The 15,148-nt window shown below is 45.6% G+C and overlaps 5 protein-coding genes across 6 annotated transcripts; 4 read left to right on the top strand and 1 right to left on the bottom strand.

Annotated features, from left to right (window-relative positions):
• The first annotated feature begins 301 nt into the window (after positions 1–301).
• Positions 302–1,009, top strand: Srp19 (signal recognition particle 19). Its single transcript, XM_017154092.3, has 2 exons — positions 302–465; positions 532–1,009. Exons 1-2 carry the CDS (start codon positions 401–403, stop codon positions 950–952), a joined length of 486 nt encoding a protein of 161 aa, XP_017009581.1. The 5' UTR covers positions 302–400; the 3' UTR covers positions 953–1,009.
• Positions 1,010–1,120: 111 nt separating this feature from the next.
• Positions 1,121–2,622, top strand: LOC108065861 (uncharacterized). The gene has a single exon (XM_017154091.3). The coding sequence runs from the start codon at positions 1,266–1,268 to the stop codon at positions 2,463–2,465; it is 1,200 nt and encodes a 399-aa protein (XP_017009580.2). The 5' UTR covers positions 1,121–1,265; the 3' UTR covers positions 2,466–2,622.
• A 548-nt stretch (positions 2,623–3,170) lies between these two features.
• Positions 3,171–7,488, top strand: Cln7 (CLN7/MFS domain-containing 8). Of its 2 annotated transcripts, none has more exons than XM_017153991.3 (6): positions 3,171–3,256; positions 5,093–5,373; positions 5,433–5,939; positions 6,000–6,151; positions 6,594–7,193; positions 7,260–7,488. In XM_017153991.3, the coding sequence occupies exons 2-6, from the start codon at positions 5,182–5,184 to the stop codon at positions 7,417–7,419; spliced, it is 1,611 nt and encodes a 536-aa protein (XP_017009480.2). In that variant the 5' UTR covers positions 3,171–3,256; positions 5,093–5,181; the 3' UTR covers positions 7,420–7,488. The 2 variants fall into 2 exon arrangements, with proteins under 2 accessions (XP_017009480.2, XP_070072046.1); XM_070215945.1 differs by having other exon boundaries at positions 3,206–3,222.
• Positions 7,475–10,608, bottom strand: lark (RNA-binding protein lark). The gene is made up of 4 exons (XM_017153993.3): positions 10,459–10,608; positions 9,314–10,194; positions 8,952–9,190; positions 7,475–8,039 (listed from the first exon to the last, which is right to left on the bottom strand). Exons 2-4 carry the CDS (start codon positions 10,007–10,009, stop codon positions 7,922–7,924), a joined length of 1,053 nt encoding a protein of 350 aa, XP_017009482.1. The 5' UTR covers positions 10,010–10,194; positions 10,459–10,608; the 3' UTR covers positions 7,475–7,921.
• A 399-nt stretch (positions 10,609–11,007) lies between these two features.
• Positions 11,008–14,963, top strand: eco (Establishment of cohesion). Its single transcript, XM_017153988.3, has 2 exons — positions 11,008–14,076; positions 14,574–14,963. Exons 1-2 carry the CDS (start codon positions 11,111–11,113, stop codon positions 14,776–14,778), a joined length of 3,171 nt encoding a protein of 1,056 aa, XP_017009477.2. The 5' UTR covers positions 11,008–11,110; the 3' UTR covers positions 14,779–14,963.
• The last annotated feature ends 185 nt before the right edge of the window (positions 14,964–15,148 follow it).

Below are 15,148 nucleotides of genomic sequence, written 5' to 3'. Positions count from 1 at the left end.
TTAACTTAATTCATTTATTTAAATTTAAGTTTTTTTTTAACAAATAAGCTACACTTTTCTTGTACATAATATTGTAATTATCCTTTTAAATCGAAATACACGGTGCCGCAGAAGGATCGTTTTATTTATTTTTTAACTATACGTGTTTAAAAGCTGGTCGATTTTCCTGTGCTTAGATTTGCATACTTTTAAATAAAAAAGAATTTTTCAAATTATTTAAATCTAAAAAAATCTAAAAAAGCCAATCCAAATACTCGATTTCTTGCATGTTATCGATTACTCTTTCTCCCCCATTGCCATCCCTATTTTGCCTGCGTGGAAAATAAAATACAGCTTTCTAGCTTACTTTTTGGTACATTAATTAGAATTCCCATAAACTTATAACGAAAATCCTGCAAAAATGGCTGCTGCAGCGCCCATGCGAACCAACTGGAACCCGAGCATAAAGCACAACGAGATGGAGCGGTAGGAACCGGGTGAAAAGTAACCAAACAAAGTCCGCCCATTCACATGTCCCCATTGTTATTACAGGTGGATTTGCATATATCCCGCCTACATCAACAGCAAGAGGACCCGCCAGGAGGGCCGCCGGCTGCCCAAGGAGAACTGCGTGGAGAACCCCACCTACATAGAGATCCGCGACGTGCTGTCCGTGTCCAACCTGCAGTTCCTCATGGAGAACATGAAGTACTGCCGCGAGAAGAGCAGCGAGCTCCAGTTCCGCGGACGTGTGCGCGTCCAGCTGCGGAATGCCGATGGGACGCTCTTCAACGCAGACTTCCCCTCGCGCGAGTCCATCATGCTGCACATCGCCAGCAAGATTCCGCAGCTGAAGACGCGCCAGAACAAACCGGGCGGCGAGTCGTACCACCAGCAGTCGCAGCCACAACAGAGTGCATCCGGCGGTGGCGGCGGCGGCGGTGGCAAGAAGGGAAAGGGCAAGCGCCGCTAATGACTTCTAGTGGCTTCTCGTTATTTGGTTTCTTTTGTAATAAACGCTGTAAACAAAGATTTATGCAAGTTCTGGGCCAAGTTCAAGTGCGGGAATTCGGCCTTGGCACGCCAAAGTGTGCCAAAAAAATAGTACTCAATTGGAGAACCCAGTTGGGAAATGTCTCAAGATCGCACGAAGTCAGCAGAAATTCCGGCGAACTGAAATCTAGAATCAACTGTCAGTCACGAACATCTACGATTTCACCTGGTCAGCGTTATAAAATCGGTTGTGCAGCGCAAATGGGCAAACAGTTTGAATTGGAGCACCCACAATGATGACGGGAAAGAGCAGCCTCTGTGGCTACACGTTGTTACTTCTTCTGGCGGTTATCCATCTCCAGGCGAATGCCGTACCCACCACGACCACAAAATCCCCATCGACGGTGGCCACGCGCCGGGTAAATCCCCTGACGGAGTCGAAGCTCGAGAAGAATTGCAAGGCTCTGTGCGAGCACTGCGGCTGCTTGGGCTTCTACTGCGGCGAGGAGTGTCTGTGCGAGTGCAATGATGATAACTCCGATACCGAGTGCATCCGCACCATGCAGCTGAATGCCAAGACGCTGAATCTCCCGTTTGAGATAGTCATCCAGGGGCCGAGTAGCAATCGCTTTGTGCGCAATGCCCAGCAGTTCGAGCAGAAGCGCGATTTGGTGGCCAGGAGTGCCTCCTCTTCGGGTCAAGTGCCTCGCAGCCGTCGCTCCAACATAACCATCTACAAGCCTTCCATTAAATCGGACAATCAACCTATAGCCAACACCCTGGTTACCGCTTCCAAAGCTTCGGAACTGGAGGTCACCAGGCACAAGAGGTCCGTCGATCACCTGGAGTGGTTCAATGACTTTGCCAGCTCCCTGGTGAGACCCTCGCCCCTGGGCACCAAGGCTCAAAAGCAGCCAAGGGAGTCCAAGCCATCGCCTTTCAAGCGCCAGACTCCGCTGGAGGAGCCGGTGCGTCGTGAGCCGTGGTTCCTGGAGCAGGCTGCTCCCCGTCTAACTCGTCCCGCTCCCCTCAAGAAGGAGCAAATCTCTCGGAAGAACAAGAAGAGTCCTCTGGCCCGCAAGATGGCCAAAAGTAAGGCGAGCAAAGAACCCGAGCGAGAGATTCGACCCCTCCGCGATGCTCTGCAGGTTGTGGAGCGGATTCCCCGGGTGCTCCAGGATACAGTGAGTCATCTCTCGAACGATCCCCGTAGTGGCGATGTCTTCAGCCTGAATATTATGCACGAGGCTTTGCCGCAGGAGAAGAATCACCAGGAGGAGGAGGAGGAGGAACGTGTGCCCCGGAGGCCAAGTGCCAACTTCCGTAATCAACGTCGCAATGAGATCGTTCCGGAGGCTGTGACCCTGGCTGCTCCAATGGACCTAGCACCTCGAGCTCCACTGGCACTTCCTGTCCAGCGAGGAGGTCTCCTGCTGCCCTGGTTGAGGCAGCGGCGTCTCATGCGTCTGCAGCAGGCTCGGGGGAATATGTAGAGGTAGTCCCGAAACTACATTTTAAACCTATTTAATATCCCTTACTTTTACCTTCATATTTTGTTGTATATTTTTAAGGCATCTTGGGCAATCACAAAATAAATTAGCAATTTGTATCAATCTGCAGTCGCAGTAACTCTAATGGCTTTTAAAATTTTGCAGTTTTAAATTTTAATTGTTCTATTTATTAAAGTTTGTTAGGTTATCCTTGCAATTTTTTTTAAATTTTTTTTTAATTTAACCTAATATTCTTATGGGATCTCTTAGGTAAGATTATTTTATTTCTGATCAGGTATAGAATTTTAAGTTTACCATGGCATACATAAGTAATAGTTAATAGATGTTGTCTAATTATAATTTTTTGTATATTCTGTGTTAATTTGTCCTTTTATAATAATAATATTCTAATGGGATCTCTTAGGTAAGATTATTTTATTGCTGATCAGGTACAGTATTTTAGGTTTACAATGACATATATAGGAAATAGTAACAATTATTTTATTTAAAAAAAAATTTTATCCTTTTTTAGAAATTTTACTAAAAGACAACTCCTGAAAATAAAACCGTTACAACCTCTGTATATCCGACAACTAAAACATACTTTCGGGCGTGGGGGTTATCTTTTTTTTTTGTTTTGATGGGGTCCTCTCTTTTTAGCTCCCGCTCTGTATTTCATCCGATTTGTTGGCAACAAGCGTCGTCTTCAGTCTGCCGCGACCGTTCATCTTCAGTGGTTGTCGCTGCTCCGCTGCAACAGGTAGTTGTGAGAACCCGAACCCAATTGGTAAAAGGTGCATTACCTTACCCGCTCGAAGCCCCACAAAGGGATTATGAAGTGAAAAGAGAGGATCCGCGGTGGGGGGTTACTTTGTCTTCTTACTGTGCGGGGAAACATATAGTGTATAGTATATAGCCATTGGGAGCGGAGAAAATGCGTTTTGGGTGATGTTGTGAGTGGTTAAACATTACAAAGTGTCATGAGAGAGTGAGAGAGTAACGACCCAGAGCCAATAAAAAACAAAGAGTGTATGTTTTTCAATGTGTGTACAAAAACAACCTAGTAAATTGTCGGCGCGAGCCAAATAATTATTTAAAAGCCGAAATAATTAGAAATCAAAGAGAACGGTGCCAATACAAAGCGAATTTTAAGCGAGCAAAAACCAAGCAACCAGAGATCAACGGTCGCCTATCTTATATCTAGTATTCAAAAGATGTGTGTATGCGTGTGTAGAATCTGGAGAAACAGAATGAGAATCTGGCTCTCCACAAAAAACAACCTAGTGCATCAATTGGAAACCTATATTCAATCTTAAATTGATTTATGAAGCCGTGACTTTCCACTGAGAAACTAGGAAGTAGAGAATAAAAAGTCTGCCTGTACTGAGTGATATGGCTAATAGCTGCACTTGTTGCATTATCGAAAAAGTTCCAAACACTTGTTGAGTTTTAATGGCTTAGTTTAGTAAAAATTTGGTTTAATTTTAAAGTTTTTTTACTGGCGAGAGGCGTAGTCCCTCTCTGATAAATAAAATCATGTAATAAACCGACGGGTTGCGTTCGAACCTTATCATGCCATATAAACAAAAACAAAGGCGTACTCACAGTGATAGTGACTTTTACTAAAGAACTCACAAACACCCTCACATGGCAACGGATAACTACTAACAGCTGGATTTTGCTTTATTCGGGCACCGACTGCCTTTATCTTCAGCAATTAATGTGATAAGTTCAACCAACTGTTGCCCATATCTTCGGTATTTCAGAGGATGATCACGCACCGGCTGGCAGATAATCCACTTAATATTCAAGGTTCTAGAGAACCGATTAGGGCTTTATGATTTCTCATTAATTTAAAGTTTAAATTAAAGTTCTTTCGATCATTTTTAATTTGATTAAATAAATCAGTTTTAAATATGGCCTGAACATTATTATTTATTATATGAACAAGTGGGTTAAATTAACATCCTTCTCGATTTTTTATGTTTAAAATATCTTATTAAACTGATTAAATAGTTTAGTTTTAAATATGATCTCAATTTGATTCTTTTTTATATGAAAAAGTGGGTTAAATTTACATCCCTATCTATTTTTTATTTTTAAAATGATTAAGCTGATTAAATAGTTTAGTTTTAAATATGGCACGAACTTGATTATTTATTAAACGAAAAAAAATGGGTTTAATTTAAATCCCTTTCGATCTCTTATTTTTAAAAAACCTTCTTAATGGTCCGTAAAACTTAATATTCGAAATAAATACAGTTAAAGCGGAAAGGAGAGAAGCTAATGTCTAAAATCAGACACATTAACTTTAAAAACTCCAATAATGTTTTCGAATCCAGTTACAGAATGACTCAGTGGCTTTGAGATCCATTAAAACTTCAAATATTATGAAAGTTTTTTCATTAAAACAAAAATTTATGAACTGATTAACTAGTTAGGATTGAACTTGGTAATTAATTATATGAAGAAATGGGTTAAATTAACATTCTTCTTGATTAATTATTTTTAAAAGACCTTTAAGACCTATTACTCAAAATAAATAATTAAAGCGGATATGAACAAAAGGAACTTATGTCTAAAATCTGACACATTCACTTTAAAAACTCCAATAATGTTTTCGAATTCAGTTACAGAATGACTCAGTGGCGCTGAGATCCAACATAGTCTTTCATAGCAATCTAACCCACCCACCAAGACACAAGTTATCCAACCCATCATGGAGCTGGCCCGCCGAGTGTCCGCTCGCTTCGAAACCAAAAGACTGCCGGAGGACGTGGACGATGGCCTGGAGACGCTGGAGGAGTACAAGCAGCGCTGGCGTTCCGTCCGCATCATCTACTTCACCATGTTCCTGATGGCCCTCGGCTTCAGCATCATTCTCACGGGCATTTGGCCCTACCTCAACAAGGTGGGAGTTGTATATAAAGCATTGTGATCCCTTGGTCCTTCAAGCCCATCTCTCTTCAGCTAGATCCCGCTGCTGGCAAGGAGTTCATGGGTCTCATTGTGGCCGCCAATCCGCTGGGACAGATGATCTTCAGCCCCATTTTCGGCTGGTGGGGCAATAAGCTGGGCAAGATTCGACTGCCGCTGCTCATCTCGTTGTCGCTGTTCACCCTGGCCAGTGGCATATACTCCTCGCTGGAACTGCGCCCGGATAACGTCAAGTACTGGATGCTCTCCTCAAGATTCCTTATAGGTGTCAGCTCCGCAAATATTGCCCTGTGCCGGTCGTACTTGTCGGCTGCCACGCGACTCAGCGAACGCACGCATGCGGTTTCCATGGTATCACTCGCCCAGGTCCTCGGATTCATCATTGGACCGACTCTCCAGGCGGTCGTCACTCCACTCGGCGACGAGGGGCACATTTGGCTGGGCGGATTGATGCACTTCAACATGTACACCGCATCCGGTTGGATCAATGTGGTGATGAGCATTGGCAACATTGTGATGTTTCTTCCCGGGGTCTTCGAGGTGAATCTCCAGCTAACTGAGTTGTGGTAAAAGTTGTTTTTCACAGTGATTTCCTTTCAGGAGCACAAGATCGCCGCTCGCGAGGTCATGGTCATTCAGGGCGGGACATCGGAGAGAGAGACTTGGAAAGGCATCAAGCCAAACTATTACTCCGCCTGGACTTTGATTGTCGCCTTCTTTGTTCTGGTCTTCAACTTTGTTCTGCTGGAGACGTGAGTTGTGTTGCCTTGTAGAATTATCAATGAATTATTTTGAATTTTTTTGTTTTATATGAATGAATTAATTAGAATTTTAAGTTTAATAGAATTGAATGAATTGCATTTTGAGTTTAATAGAATTGAATGAATGAATGGCATGAATTCCGAAATAATTTAAGGAAGAAAGGGCCATAATTTTGTGGTTAAATCTGCATGAATGTTATTTGACATTGATTTCTTAAAAATTTGCCACTTTTTGTTCTCAAAAGAAAGCACAAAGAAAATCAGGCAAATTCAAAATATTCATAAAAATTATTCATTCAATTCGAAATGAATTAGAAAAACATTCAATTTATTTTAAATAGATATAACAAAAATTGAATGATTCACGCAGGGCTCTTTTGCCTTGATAATGAGAAATCCTGGAGATGAAATGACTTTCTATCTCTACCCACAGATTAGGCACATCCCTGACCATGGACATGTTCGCTTGGACCGACAACGAGGCCCTTTGGTACATGGGCATCATGATGACCACCGCAGCCATTGTTTCCTTGATCACATTTGTCTTGATTGGACCCATGTGCAAGATCATTTCCGAACGTTATGTGCTCATCTGGGGCGGATTCTCGCTAATGTTCCTAGGTCGCGCGGTCTTCGTTCCCTGGGGTCCGGATCCGCCAAAATTGGCGCAGCCCTTCAATGCCAGCCTGAATCTGACCAAGGACGATCCCCTCTTCTTAGGCTGCCCCGTTGATACGCAGCCGTGGTGCAGCGAACTGCCCGCTTTGACTTTGACGCAGTTCCTCATTGGATTTGCCCTCACCTCGGTGGGTTATCCCATCGGTGTGACGCTCATCCAGACGATATTCTCCAAGGTTCTGGGGCCTCGGCCGCAGGGCGTCTGGATGGGCTTTCTGACCGGTTCGGGCTGTCTGTCCCGCTGCCTTGGTCCACTCTTCGTGGGTTCCATCTACACTCGGCTGGGCACTTTTTGGACCTTTTACGTTACCTCCTTCATGATGTTCGTCTCAATGCTTTGGCTGCAGTTCAGCAAGTGAGTCGAGTTATCTTCTTTATCGGGGATTCCCTAGAATTAATCAAACCTCGTCATCTTTTCTAGTCGATTGCTAATCCCTCCGACATTCGAGAAGGCCACTCCCGTGGAGCTGCAAGAACTGAACAAGCAGAATGGTGGCAAGCAGGAGGACCACTCACCCGAAGAAGAGTCCACCGTTTCGGTGAAGAAGGGCAGTTACCATTCGCTAACCGCCGACGCGTAGCTCTAAGACACAAATCGTTGCAATACTGCCCCTTAAACTAGCTTTAAAATACATGTTTATTTTTGCATATTTCTCGACTGCTTATGCTTTTATTGGTACTCGAATCTCTGTGGATGTATTGGGGGGGAGCACGTCGTTGTCTAGTCTTTTAGGCATGGTTTGCATGAAAGGAGGATGCGTCGACCAGTGTTTCCATCTTCTTGTTTAAGTATACGAATTATGGTTAGTTTAGGCTTAGTAAAATACGCGTGGTTCACCAAGGCGGCAGCCACAATTGTGAAAATGTCGTCGTCGTCGGCATCAGCATGTGCTGCTGTTGATGGTGTTGCTGATGGTAGTACGCCGCTGGCGACCAGAAGAGCAGCCAGCAGTCCCCATTCGCCGTCCTTTGACTGCCGGTTGTGTGATAGAGAGTGTGCCCCATCGGCTGGGACAATGACAAGGGCAGGGGCATGGGTAGTGCAACCGCCACTCAGCTGCTGCCGTGATAGTAAAACTCATCTCAGTAGGGCGCGTATCGGCGACCCGGAGGCGATGGACCACGTATTCCGCGAGACGAAATCATGCGCTCGTCGAAGGCGTCGCGACTAAAGTCCTCGTAGCCGTGTGGAGTGGGGGAGCTAAAAAGAGGGGAGAAAGATAAACATATTAGAAAATGTTTCAATTGCTTTAAAGTTAAGCTAAATATATTATTTTTCAAATGGAAATGTATATGCAGGCACATAAATATTTATGATATTTTAATTCAATATTTCGCTTTCTAGTTTCACCATTGAAACACGCTGACAAAGAACTTTCCAGGGCTTGATTTGCAAGCAAGAACAAAGAAACCTCTAGTCATTCATATATGCATTGTTTATAAGCGCAATATATTTTAAAGTAAAAGTGTTTACTGTTTGGATACTTTTTCTTGCAAATAAGAAGAGACTAACACATAAATTAAGAAAAAAATATTAATAAATTAAAAAAAAAAAATTAAAAATAATAATAATTAGTATTAATTAAGACACTACAAAAAATTAATACATAAGAATAAAGAGAATAACAAAAACATTAATAAATTAAGAAAAAAATAATAAATAAAAATAATAAAAATTAGTACAAAGACACTACAAAAAATTAATACGTAAGAATAAAAAGAATAAAAAAAATTATGAAACTAGGAAAAAAATAATAAATAACTACAAAAAAATTAATAACAAATATTAAAAAAAATTCAAAAATAATAAAAATTAGTATTAGTTAAGACACTACAAAAAATAAATACATAAGAACGTGAGAAAAATTGTTTTAATAATTTAAAAATAATACTAATTTTATATTATGAACCTAATGTTACTATTACTTGTAGCGCTGGGATATTAAATAAATTAAATTAAAATGAAGTACGCAAAAATGTGGTTTATAGGGTCAAGACAGGCTTCATCGAAACTAATTGCCATTCTCCACCCAACAGTTATTTACATTTAAGAAAACACATAACTTAACCACTTTGTCATGGTTTTAGTCATATAATTTCAAGTGCCACCTACCCGTAGCGACTCATTCCGTTGCTGCTGCGCGGCGGCGGCGGCGAGCGGCGGCTGAACATGGTGTCGTATCCGCGCGAGACGCTGCAGGAGCGCAGGCTGCCGCTCAGGGGGGGCGGCAGGGGCATGGGCTCGCGGCGCGAAATGGGCGGCGGCGGGAAGTCGCGCATGCGCGACGTCTGATAGCGACGCTCGTACAGATCGCGTGAATCCTCGAAGCGGCGGTCATAGTAGTCATAGTCCTGCGGGAAGGGAAAACAAAAGCTACATTAGAGGATGAACAAACTAGTACCATGCATGGGAAATAAGGAAATGGTTGGATGATTTGTTCAAGGGGGAATGGTTCAAATGGTTGCTGAATTTACCCTAAAGCCATCCATGATGCGGTCACGCAGGAACGCCGGCGGCGGTGGCGGATACGGGTCACGACCGTACATGCGATCCCTGTAGCCGCCGGCGCTGAGCGGTGAGGGCGGCTCCCGGCCGCCTCCGGCGCTGCCGTACAGTCGCGGACACTCTTTCGACCAATGCCCGGATCTTCCGCACCGATAGCACTGCTCCGGATCGCCCATGCCCGGCTTGGGGCGCACACGACTGGTCGACACTTGGACCTTGAGCGGCTGGCCATCGACGACGCGACCGTTTAGCTCCTTGATGGCATCCTGAACATCACCGACACAGTCCAGATGGACGAAACCATAGTTGCGCACAATGTCGCACTCGACGACGGTGCCGTATTTCTGAAACAATTCCCGCACCTCCGGCGCCCGCGTCTTGTCCGTAAGATTTCCCACGAAGATTTTCGTGGTCGGTGTATTCGGCGCACGGCGACTCTTGGCCGCCTCCACCTTGATGGCGAACTCGTTGAGCGTATAACCGTTCAGATTCTGTATGGCATCGCGACCCTGCTGCTCCGTCTCCATGTGGACGAAGCCATAGTTCTTCACCACGTCGCACTCGACGACGGTACCGTACTTCTCGAAGAGCGCCCGCAACTCGGTCGCCTGCGTCTTCTCGTCGAGATTCCCGATGAACAACTTGAACGTGCCGGCTCCGGGCATGGCGGCAGCGGGTTCCGCAGCGTGGTCGTCCACGGTTATATCGTTTCTAGCACTCTGGGTGGGGGAATCCCGAATAAATTCCTATCTACGCGGCGGCGGCGGCAGTGGCGGCGGCGCTGCGTCGTTTGTATGTATGTGAGTATCGCGGTTGGGCGAAGACGACGGCGGCGGACAAACGCGGTTACCTCAAGGGAAGAGAGAAGCTATTAGCTATTACGGGGCAAGGGAAAACATTTAGGCAGCAGAGCAAGGAGCGCGATTACCAGGTAACCTCTATATATCTTCCGTTTTTCTCTCTATTTCTTTATTGGCGTTGGCATTTTTTCTGGCCCTAACGCATACACAAAAAAAAGATGGCGGCGGCTAGGGTTCACATTTTCTCACGGTTCTCGTTGCTTTCATTGGCGTGGCTTTCAAGTGCGGTACGTGTAAATGGGGGACGGACTTACCTGATCGGAGGGGCTGCAAGCTGCAAATTAAAATTTAAGCAAGCAGCTCGGCTTTTTACTTATTTATTTCCCAGACGTGCGGCAGAAATTTCCAATCGATTGGCTCCAGTCTCGCAGTATGACCGTTTGACAGCTGCAAAAATGTGACCTGAGCACAAGCCTGCTGAAATACCAGGGTCTCACTGGTTATGTTAAATAATCCACAATGTTAACATGCAGTTAAAAATGTAAATATTTAAAAGCGCAGCGATCACCGTTAAACTTGCCATGATTCAATTAGCTTATATACCTTTTATCTATAAAAAAAAATATATTTAAAATTTTATAGACTTAGGGCCGTTTTCTCGACCGCCTGTTAAATTAAAAACAAGCTTTAAACCCTAATTTCCCATACGATTTCTAGGTTTTAGGCTTACTTTACATTTAACAAACTAAATAGAAGACTTGCCTTAATAAATTTAAATAATAATAATAAATAATTTTACATTTCTTAAATTATTCGTTAGCACTTACAAAATTAGGGTGACCCTTTAACGATCTCCGCACAACTGTTTCTCAGCAGAGTGTTGGTCACACTAGGCAGCTACAAAAAAGCGCGAAGAGTCTCAATTTGGACAAAGTTAATGCGAAATAAGGGAATTTGCGAGGGATCATGGAGACGCCGACAGGTAGTGGGTGCTCCACGCGATCCGCTCGCGTGGCCACTCCACGCCTCTCGGAGCGCAAGCGGCAACTGTTCGGCAGTCCGGGCGCCAGGCTGCGCAAGATCAACGATCGCGACCACGACGAGAATGAGGATGAGGACGTAGACAGTCTGGGTATCTCGCCGCTCAAGCCTCGCGTGGCGGCCAACAAGCAGGGCAGGAGTCTCTTCCCCAAGGGGAAGAGTGGCCAACCGAGGGTCACTTCCAACAGCAGTCCGGAAACCAACAAGGAGAACAAGAGAGCCACCCGTGGCGGAGTCGTCGTGGCTGCCACGGCGGAGCAACTGCCTCAGTTGTTCACCACCACCATGCGTCTGAATAGCAACAGCAGCAGCAACAACAGTCGCAACAGCACTCCCCGCACACCCAAGATGCGAGCCAAGCGCGCTGATTCATCGATGTCCTCGCCCACCTCCTCCTCCTCCTCGGTGGGATCGCCATCGCAGGAGATCAGGAGGAGCTGCAGACGCAGTCCTCGAACCGGGAATGCCCAGAGGAATCAGGAAGACCTCTCTTCACCGGAAACTTTCCAAAAGCGTCTGAGCAAGGTGGCGGCCATGATGATGAAGCGGCAGTTCTCCAAATCCGATGGGGGATCACCAAAAGGAAGGCACTTAAAGACCACCGCCCAAGTCCATACCATCAAATCGAAGAAGGCGAGCCCGGAAAGCAGCTCTAAACGAAGGAAATCTCCCATTAGAGTGTCGGATTCTGAGGATGAGCAACCACCAATAGGTAAAACCTTTAGGAAGAGTAGGCAGAGGAACTCCTCGTCAAAGGAAACAGACAGCAGCAGTTCCAAGCCATCTCCCAAAGTACCTACCACTAAACCAAAACCAGAGACTCGAAGTAGGAATCCAAGAAGTCCTATTGAAATGGATGTTATTGAAACCCCAAGCACCAGAAGAACAAAATCCCCAGTAAAAGTATCCCCTTTGAATAATGAAGAAACAACCTCAATGGAGAAAGCTGGAAAAAGTAGCTCAGAGATGGTTAAAAGCCCAGAAAATAGCCTAACATTACCACCTGAAGCTCCCGCTTTAAATGAAGAAGCTGCCAGTCGCAAGACCCTCAAGCGAGGACATTTAGAAACCTTATCCAGCCTAACAGCTTCTTCAACGGAGTCCGATTCTGGATCCCCACAAAGCAAGATGCGCAAGATGACGCTAAAGAGCAGCATACCCACCGTGGCCTTCTATTCTCATGGTGGTGGAGCAACTACCGCAAAATCCAAAAGCTCGCGCAACACACCCAAGAACCTTATTCGACGACCCACTAAAATCTCGCCAGTTTCCCGTCCCGTTTTGGGTATCAATAAGGGAGTTCGCCACAAAATACGCAAGCCCCACAGTCTGCCCACTCGACTGCCGGCCACCGATTTGGACAACATTCTCAACTCCCTAAACAACGAAAGGCTGAAGAACCTGATCACCACCAAGCGAGAGGAACGGGCCAAGGTCGAGGAAGTCCATCAGATCTTGCGCAGTGCCAGGGATCCCATCAAAATGGCCAAACCATTGAGTGTAATAGAAGCCGATGATGCTAATAATAATAATAATGTTAATCCAGAGACCAAGTGGCAAGAGATCTCGGCCGACTTCTCCGACCTCAGTGACGACGAGGACAAGGCGCTGATCGAGGATCCCTTTATAGAGCTAGAGCCCATCATACCGATAATTCGACACGAGCCGATCCAAAAATCGCCACCCGTTGAGCCGACGGATCTCAGCAAGCGCAAGTTCTTCAAATCGGGACGGCGAAGCAGCACTTGCATGGAGGTGCGGATCACGGACAACATCCGAGCCAGCGTCAGCCAAGGAAAGATCGCTTTGGTCCAAACTCCACGCCGGAAACCGCGACAAGTGCGTGTTAAGTCCTCCACGATCTTTTCCGCAGAGCAGGCTACCGTAGATGCGATTTTAAAGAACTTGGACGACACGGTGGTGGATGAGATTGTGGAATCAAAGCCGCCGCTGTCGCAGATTACGGCCATGAAAGCGGAGGACATACCCATGGAAACGGAGTTCCCAGCGGATATAATTGAGTATGCACCAGAAACTACCGATGCAATTATCGATCCATTCGCCGAGTTTCGTCAGCGTTTGCCTTATCAAACCGATGATCCCGAAGTCGTGGAGCAGCAGCAAATCCTACTCGAGTTCCTCATCAGCAACAACATTTGCACTGAGGAGAACTTTGAGATTTTCATCGCGAATCCGGACAACCACAAGGAGGAGGCCAATCGGATTGTCGACGAATTGTATTTGGTGGTGAACAGCGAAGAGGCAGCGCAGCTGGCTCAAATGGAAGAACCGCTGGAACCAGTGATGGATCAGGATCCTCCTACAACGGAGGAAGTCCAGCCACGGCTATTTCCCATTTTCACGCAGCGCTTGCAGCCCGTTGTCCAGAAATCCATGCGTCGTCGGCCGGATACCTCGATGAGATTGCTATCGGCGGCCGGGGGATCCAATCAATACCAGATCGACGCAGGTCAGAAGGCTTTTGGCGCCCGGCAGTGTCAGCAGTGCGGACTGGTGTACACCGTTCACGAACCGGAGGAGGAGCAGCTGCATCGCGAGTACCACAACTCAATCCATGTGCTGCGATTCAAGGGCTGGATCGACGAGGACATTGTTGCCGTTTATCCGGAATGGGCCAGCGATGGTCGGATTATACGGATAAACGAACGGTCACCGGCTGCGCGACTGGAGAGGCTGAGGGACCTCATCGGAGTGGTGGACAAGGAGCTGGGCTATTCCTCGTACATTGTGCCAAAGATCTTTGTGGCCTTCATGGCGGTGCGGAAGCAACAGATTGTGGGTTTCTGCCTGGTGCAGCCCCTGTCGCAGGCCCATCGGTTCATCCAGGTGGACGGCACGGATTACTTCAGTGAGGAGAGCTACCCGGCGAGGTGAGGAAGCTTATTTTTATACTCGTTGCTCGTAGAGTAAAAGGGTATATGGTATTCGTGCAAAAGTATGTAACAGGAAGAAGGAAGCGTTTCCGACCCTATATAAGTATATATATTCTTGTCCATCCGTCTGTCCGTCTGTATAAACGTTCAGATCTCGGAAACTACAAAAGATAGAAGGTTGAGATTTCCCACACATATTCTTGGGCTTCCTACGCAGCGCAAGTTTATTTCAGCCGAGCGCCACGCCCCCTCTAAAGCCCACAATCGCCCACTAACGATTTTAAAATGTGTTTAACGCCCACACCTTTAAAGACTTCAGAGAAGTATAAATGCAATTTTCGGACCATTTATTAAAAAGTTATGCGCAATCAAAAAATTGTATATATCCATCTCCCTCGCACTCCCTTTAACTATTAGATAGTCGGGACATCAACCCGACTATAGTGTTTTCTCTTGCTTTTATTAAATCACCATCTAACCTTTTGCTTTTCCAGTTGCGGTGTGTCACGCATATGGGTTTCGCCACTGCAGCGGCGCAGCGGAATTGCCAAGAAGCTGCTCAGAGTCGTCCAGTGCCACACGGTGCTTGGCCAGGAGATCGCCAAGGAGTGGATCGCCTTCAGCACGCCCACCGACGATGGCCGGGCTCTGGCGCGGTATTTTACCGGGTTGGATAACTTTCTGACCTACGACCAGTGATGGGGGAAAACGGCTATTGAATAGCTGAATTATTTTTGAGTTAGGATTGCTTCGGAACCTGGAATAGTTGATAAGTAAATGCGATTATGTTACAAGCGGCGAGAAGGACGCGGCATTTATTTTGTTTTCATTGGTGGGTCTGAATATGCCCGTTTTTTATGCAATAAATTTGGATTTCACACCTTTGGATAGCGTTAATTTGGAAAATATACAATTATTGTTTCATATTAGACTTTTTTAAGGGTGGGGCTGGCTAAATAGGTTCTGGTAAAGTCATTCAAAAGAAACTTGAAATAAAGTTTTTTCTCGCTTATTTAAGTTTATAAAGAATTTATATTTCTTACAGAATTAGTTTTAATACAAACATTTT

This window comes from Drosophila takahashii, chromosome 3L, assembly GCF_030179915.1.
Source record: "Drosophila takahashii strain IR98-3 E-12201 chromosome 3L, DtakHiC1v2, whole genome shotgun sequence".
NCBI classification, from domain to species: Eukaryota; Metazoa; Arthropoda; class Insecta; order Diptera; family Drosophilidae; genus Drosophila; species Drosophila takahashii.
This window is presented reverse-complemented; position numbering and strand designations above follow the sequence as displayed.

Bases quoted from the DNA above. Each gene is read 5' to 3' on its own strand.
- LOC108065861 (XM_017154091.3), top strand. From the start codon at position 1,266: ATGATGACGGGAAAGAGCAGCCTCTGTGGCTACACGTTGTTACTTCTT.
- Cln7 (XM_017153991.3), top strand. From the start codon at position 5,182: ATGGAGCTGGCCCGCCGAGTGTCCGCTCGCTTCGAAACCAAAAGACTG. The intron at 5,940-5,999 runs GTGAATCTCCAG...ATTTCCTTTCAG, and splicing joins TTCTTCCCGGGGTCTTCGAG to GAGCACAAGATCGCCGCTCG. The intron at 6,152-6,593 runs GTGAGTTGTGTT...CTCTACCCACAG, and splicing joins AACTTTGTTCTGCTGGAGAC to ATTAGGCACATCCCTGACCA.
- Srp19 (XM_017154092.3), top strand. From the start codon at position 401: ATGGCTGCTGCAGCGCCCATGCGAACCAACTGGAACCCGAGCATAAAG. The intron at 466-531 runs GTAGGAACCGGG...TTGTTATTACAG, and splicing joins AAGCACAACGAGATGGAGCG to GTGGATTTGCATATATCCCG.
- lark (XM_017153993.3), bottom strand. From the start codon at position 10,009: ATGCCCGGAGCCGGCACGTTCAAGTTGTTCATCGGGAATCTCGACGAG. The intron at 9,191-9,313 runs GTAAATTCAGCA...CCCTTCCCGCAG, and splicing joins GCATCATGGATGGCTTTAGG to GACTATGACTACTATGACCG. The intron at 8,040-8,951 runs GTAGGTGGCACT...CCCTCTTTTTAG, and splicing joins AACGGAATGAGTCGCTACGG to CTCCCCCACTCCACACGGCT.
- eco (XM_017153988.3), top strand. From the start codon at position 11,111: ATGGAGACGCCGACAGGTAGTGGGTGCTCCACGCGATCCGCTCGCGTG. The intron at 14,077-14,573 runs GTGAGGAAGCTT...TTGCTTTTCCAG, and splicing joins GAGGAGAGCTACCCGGCGAG to TTGCGGTGTGTCACGCATAT.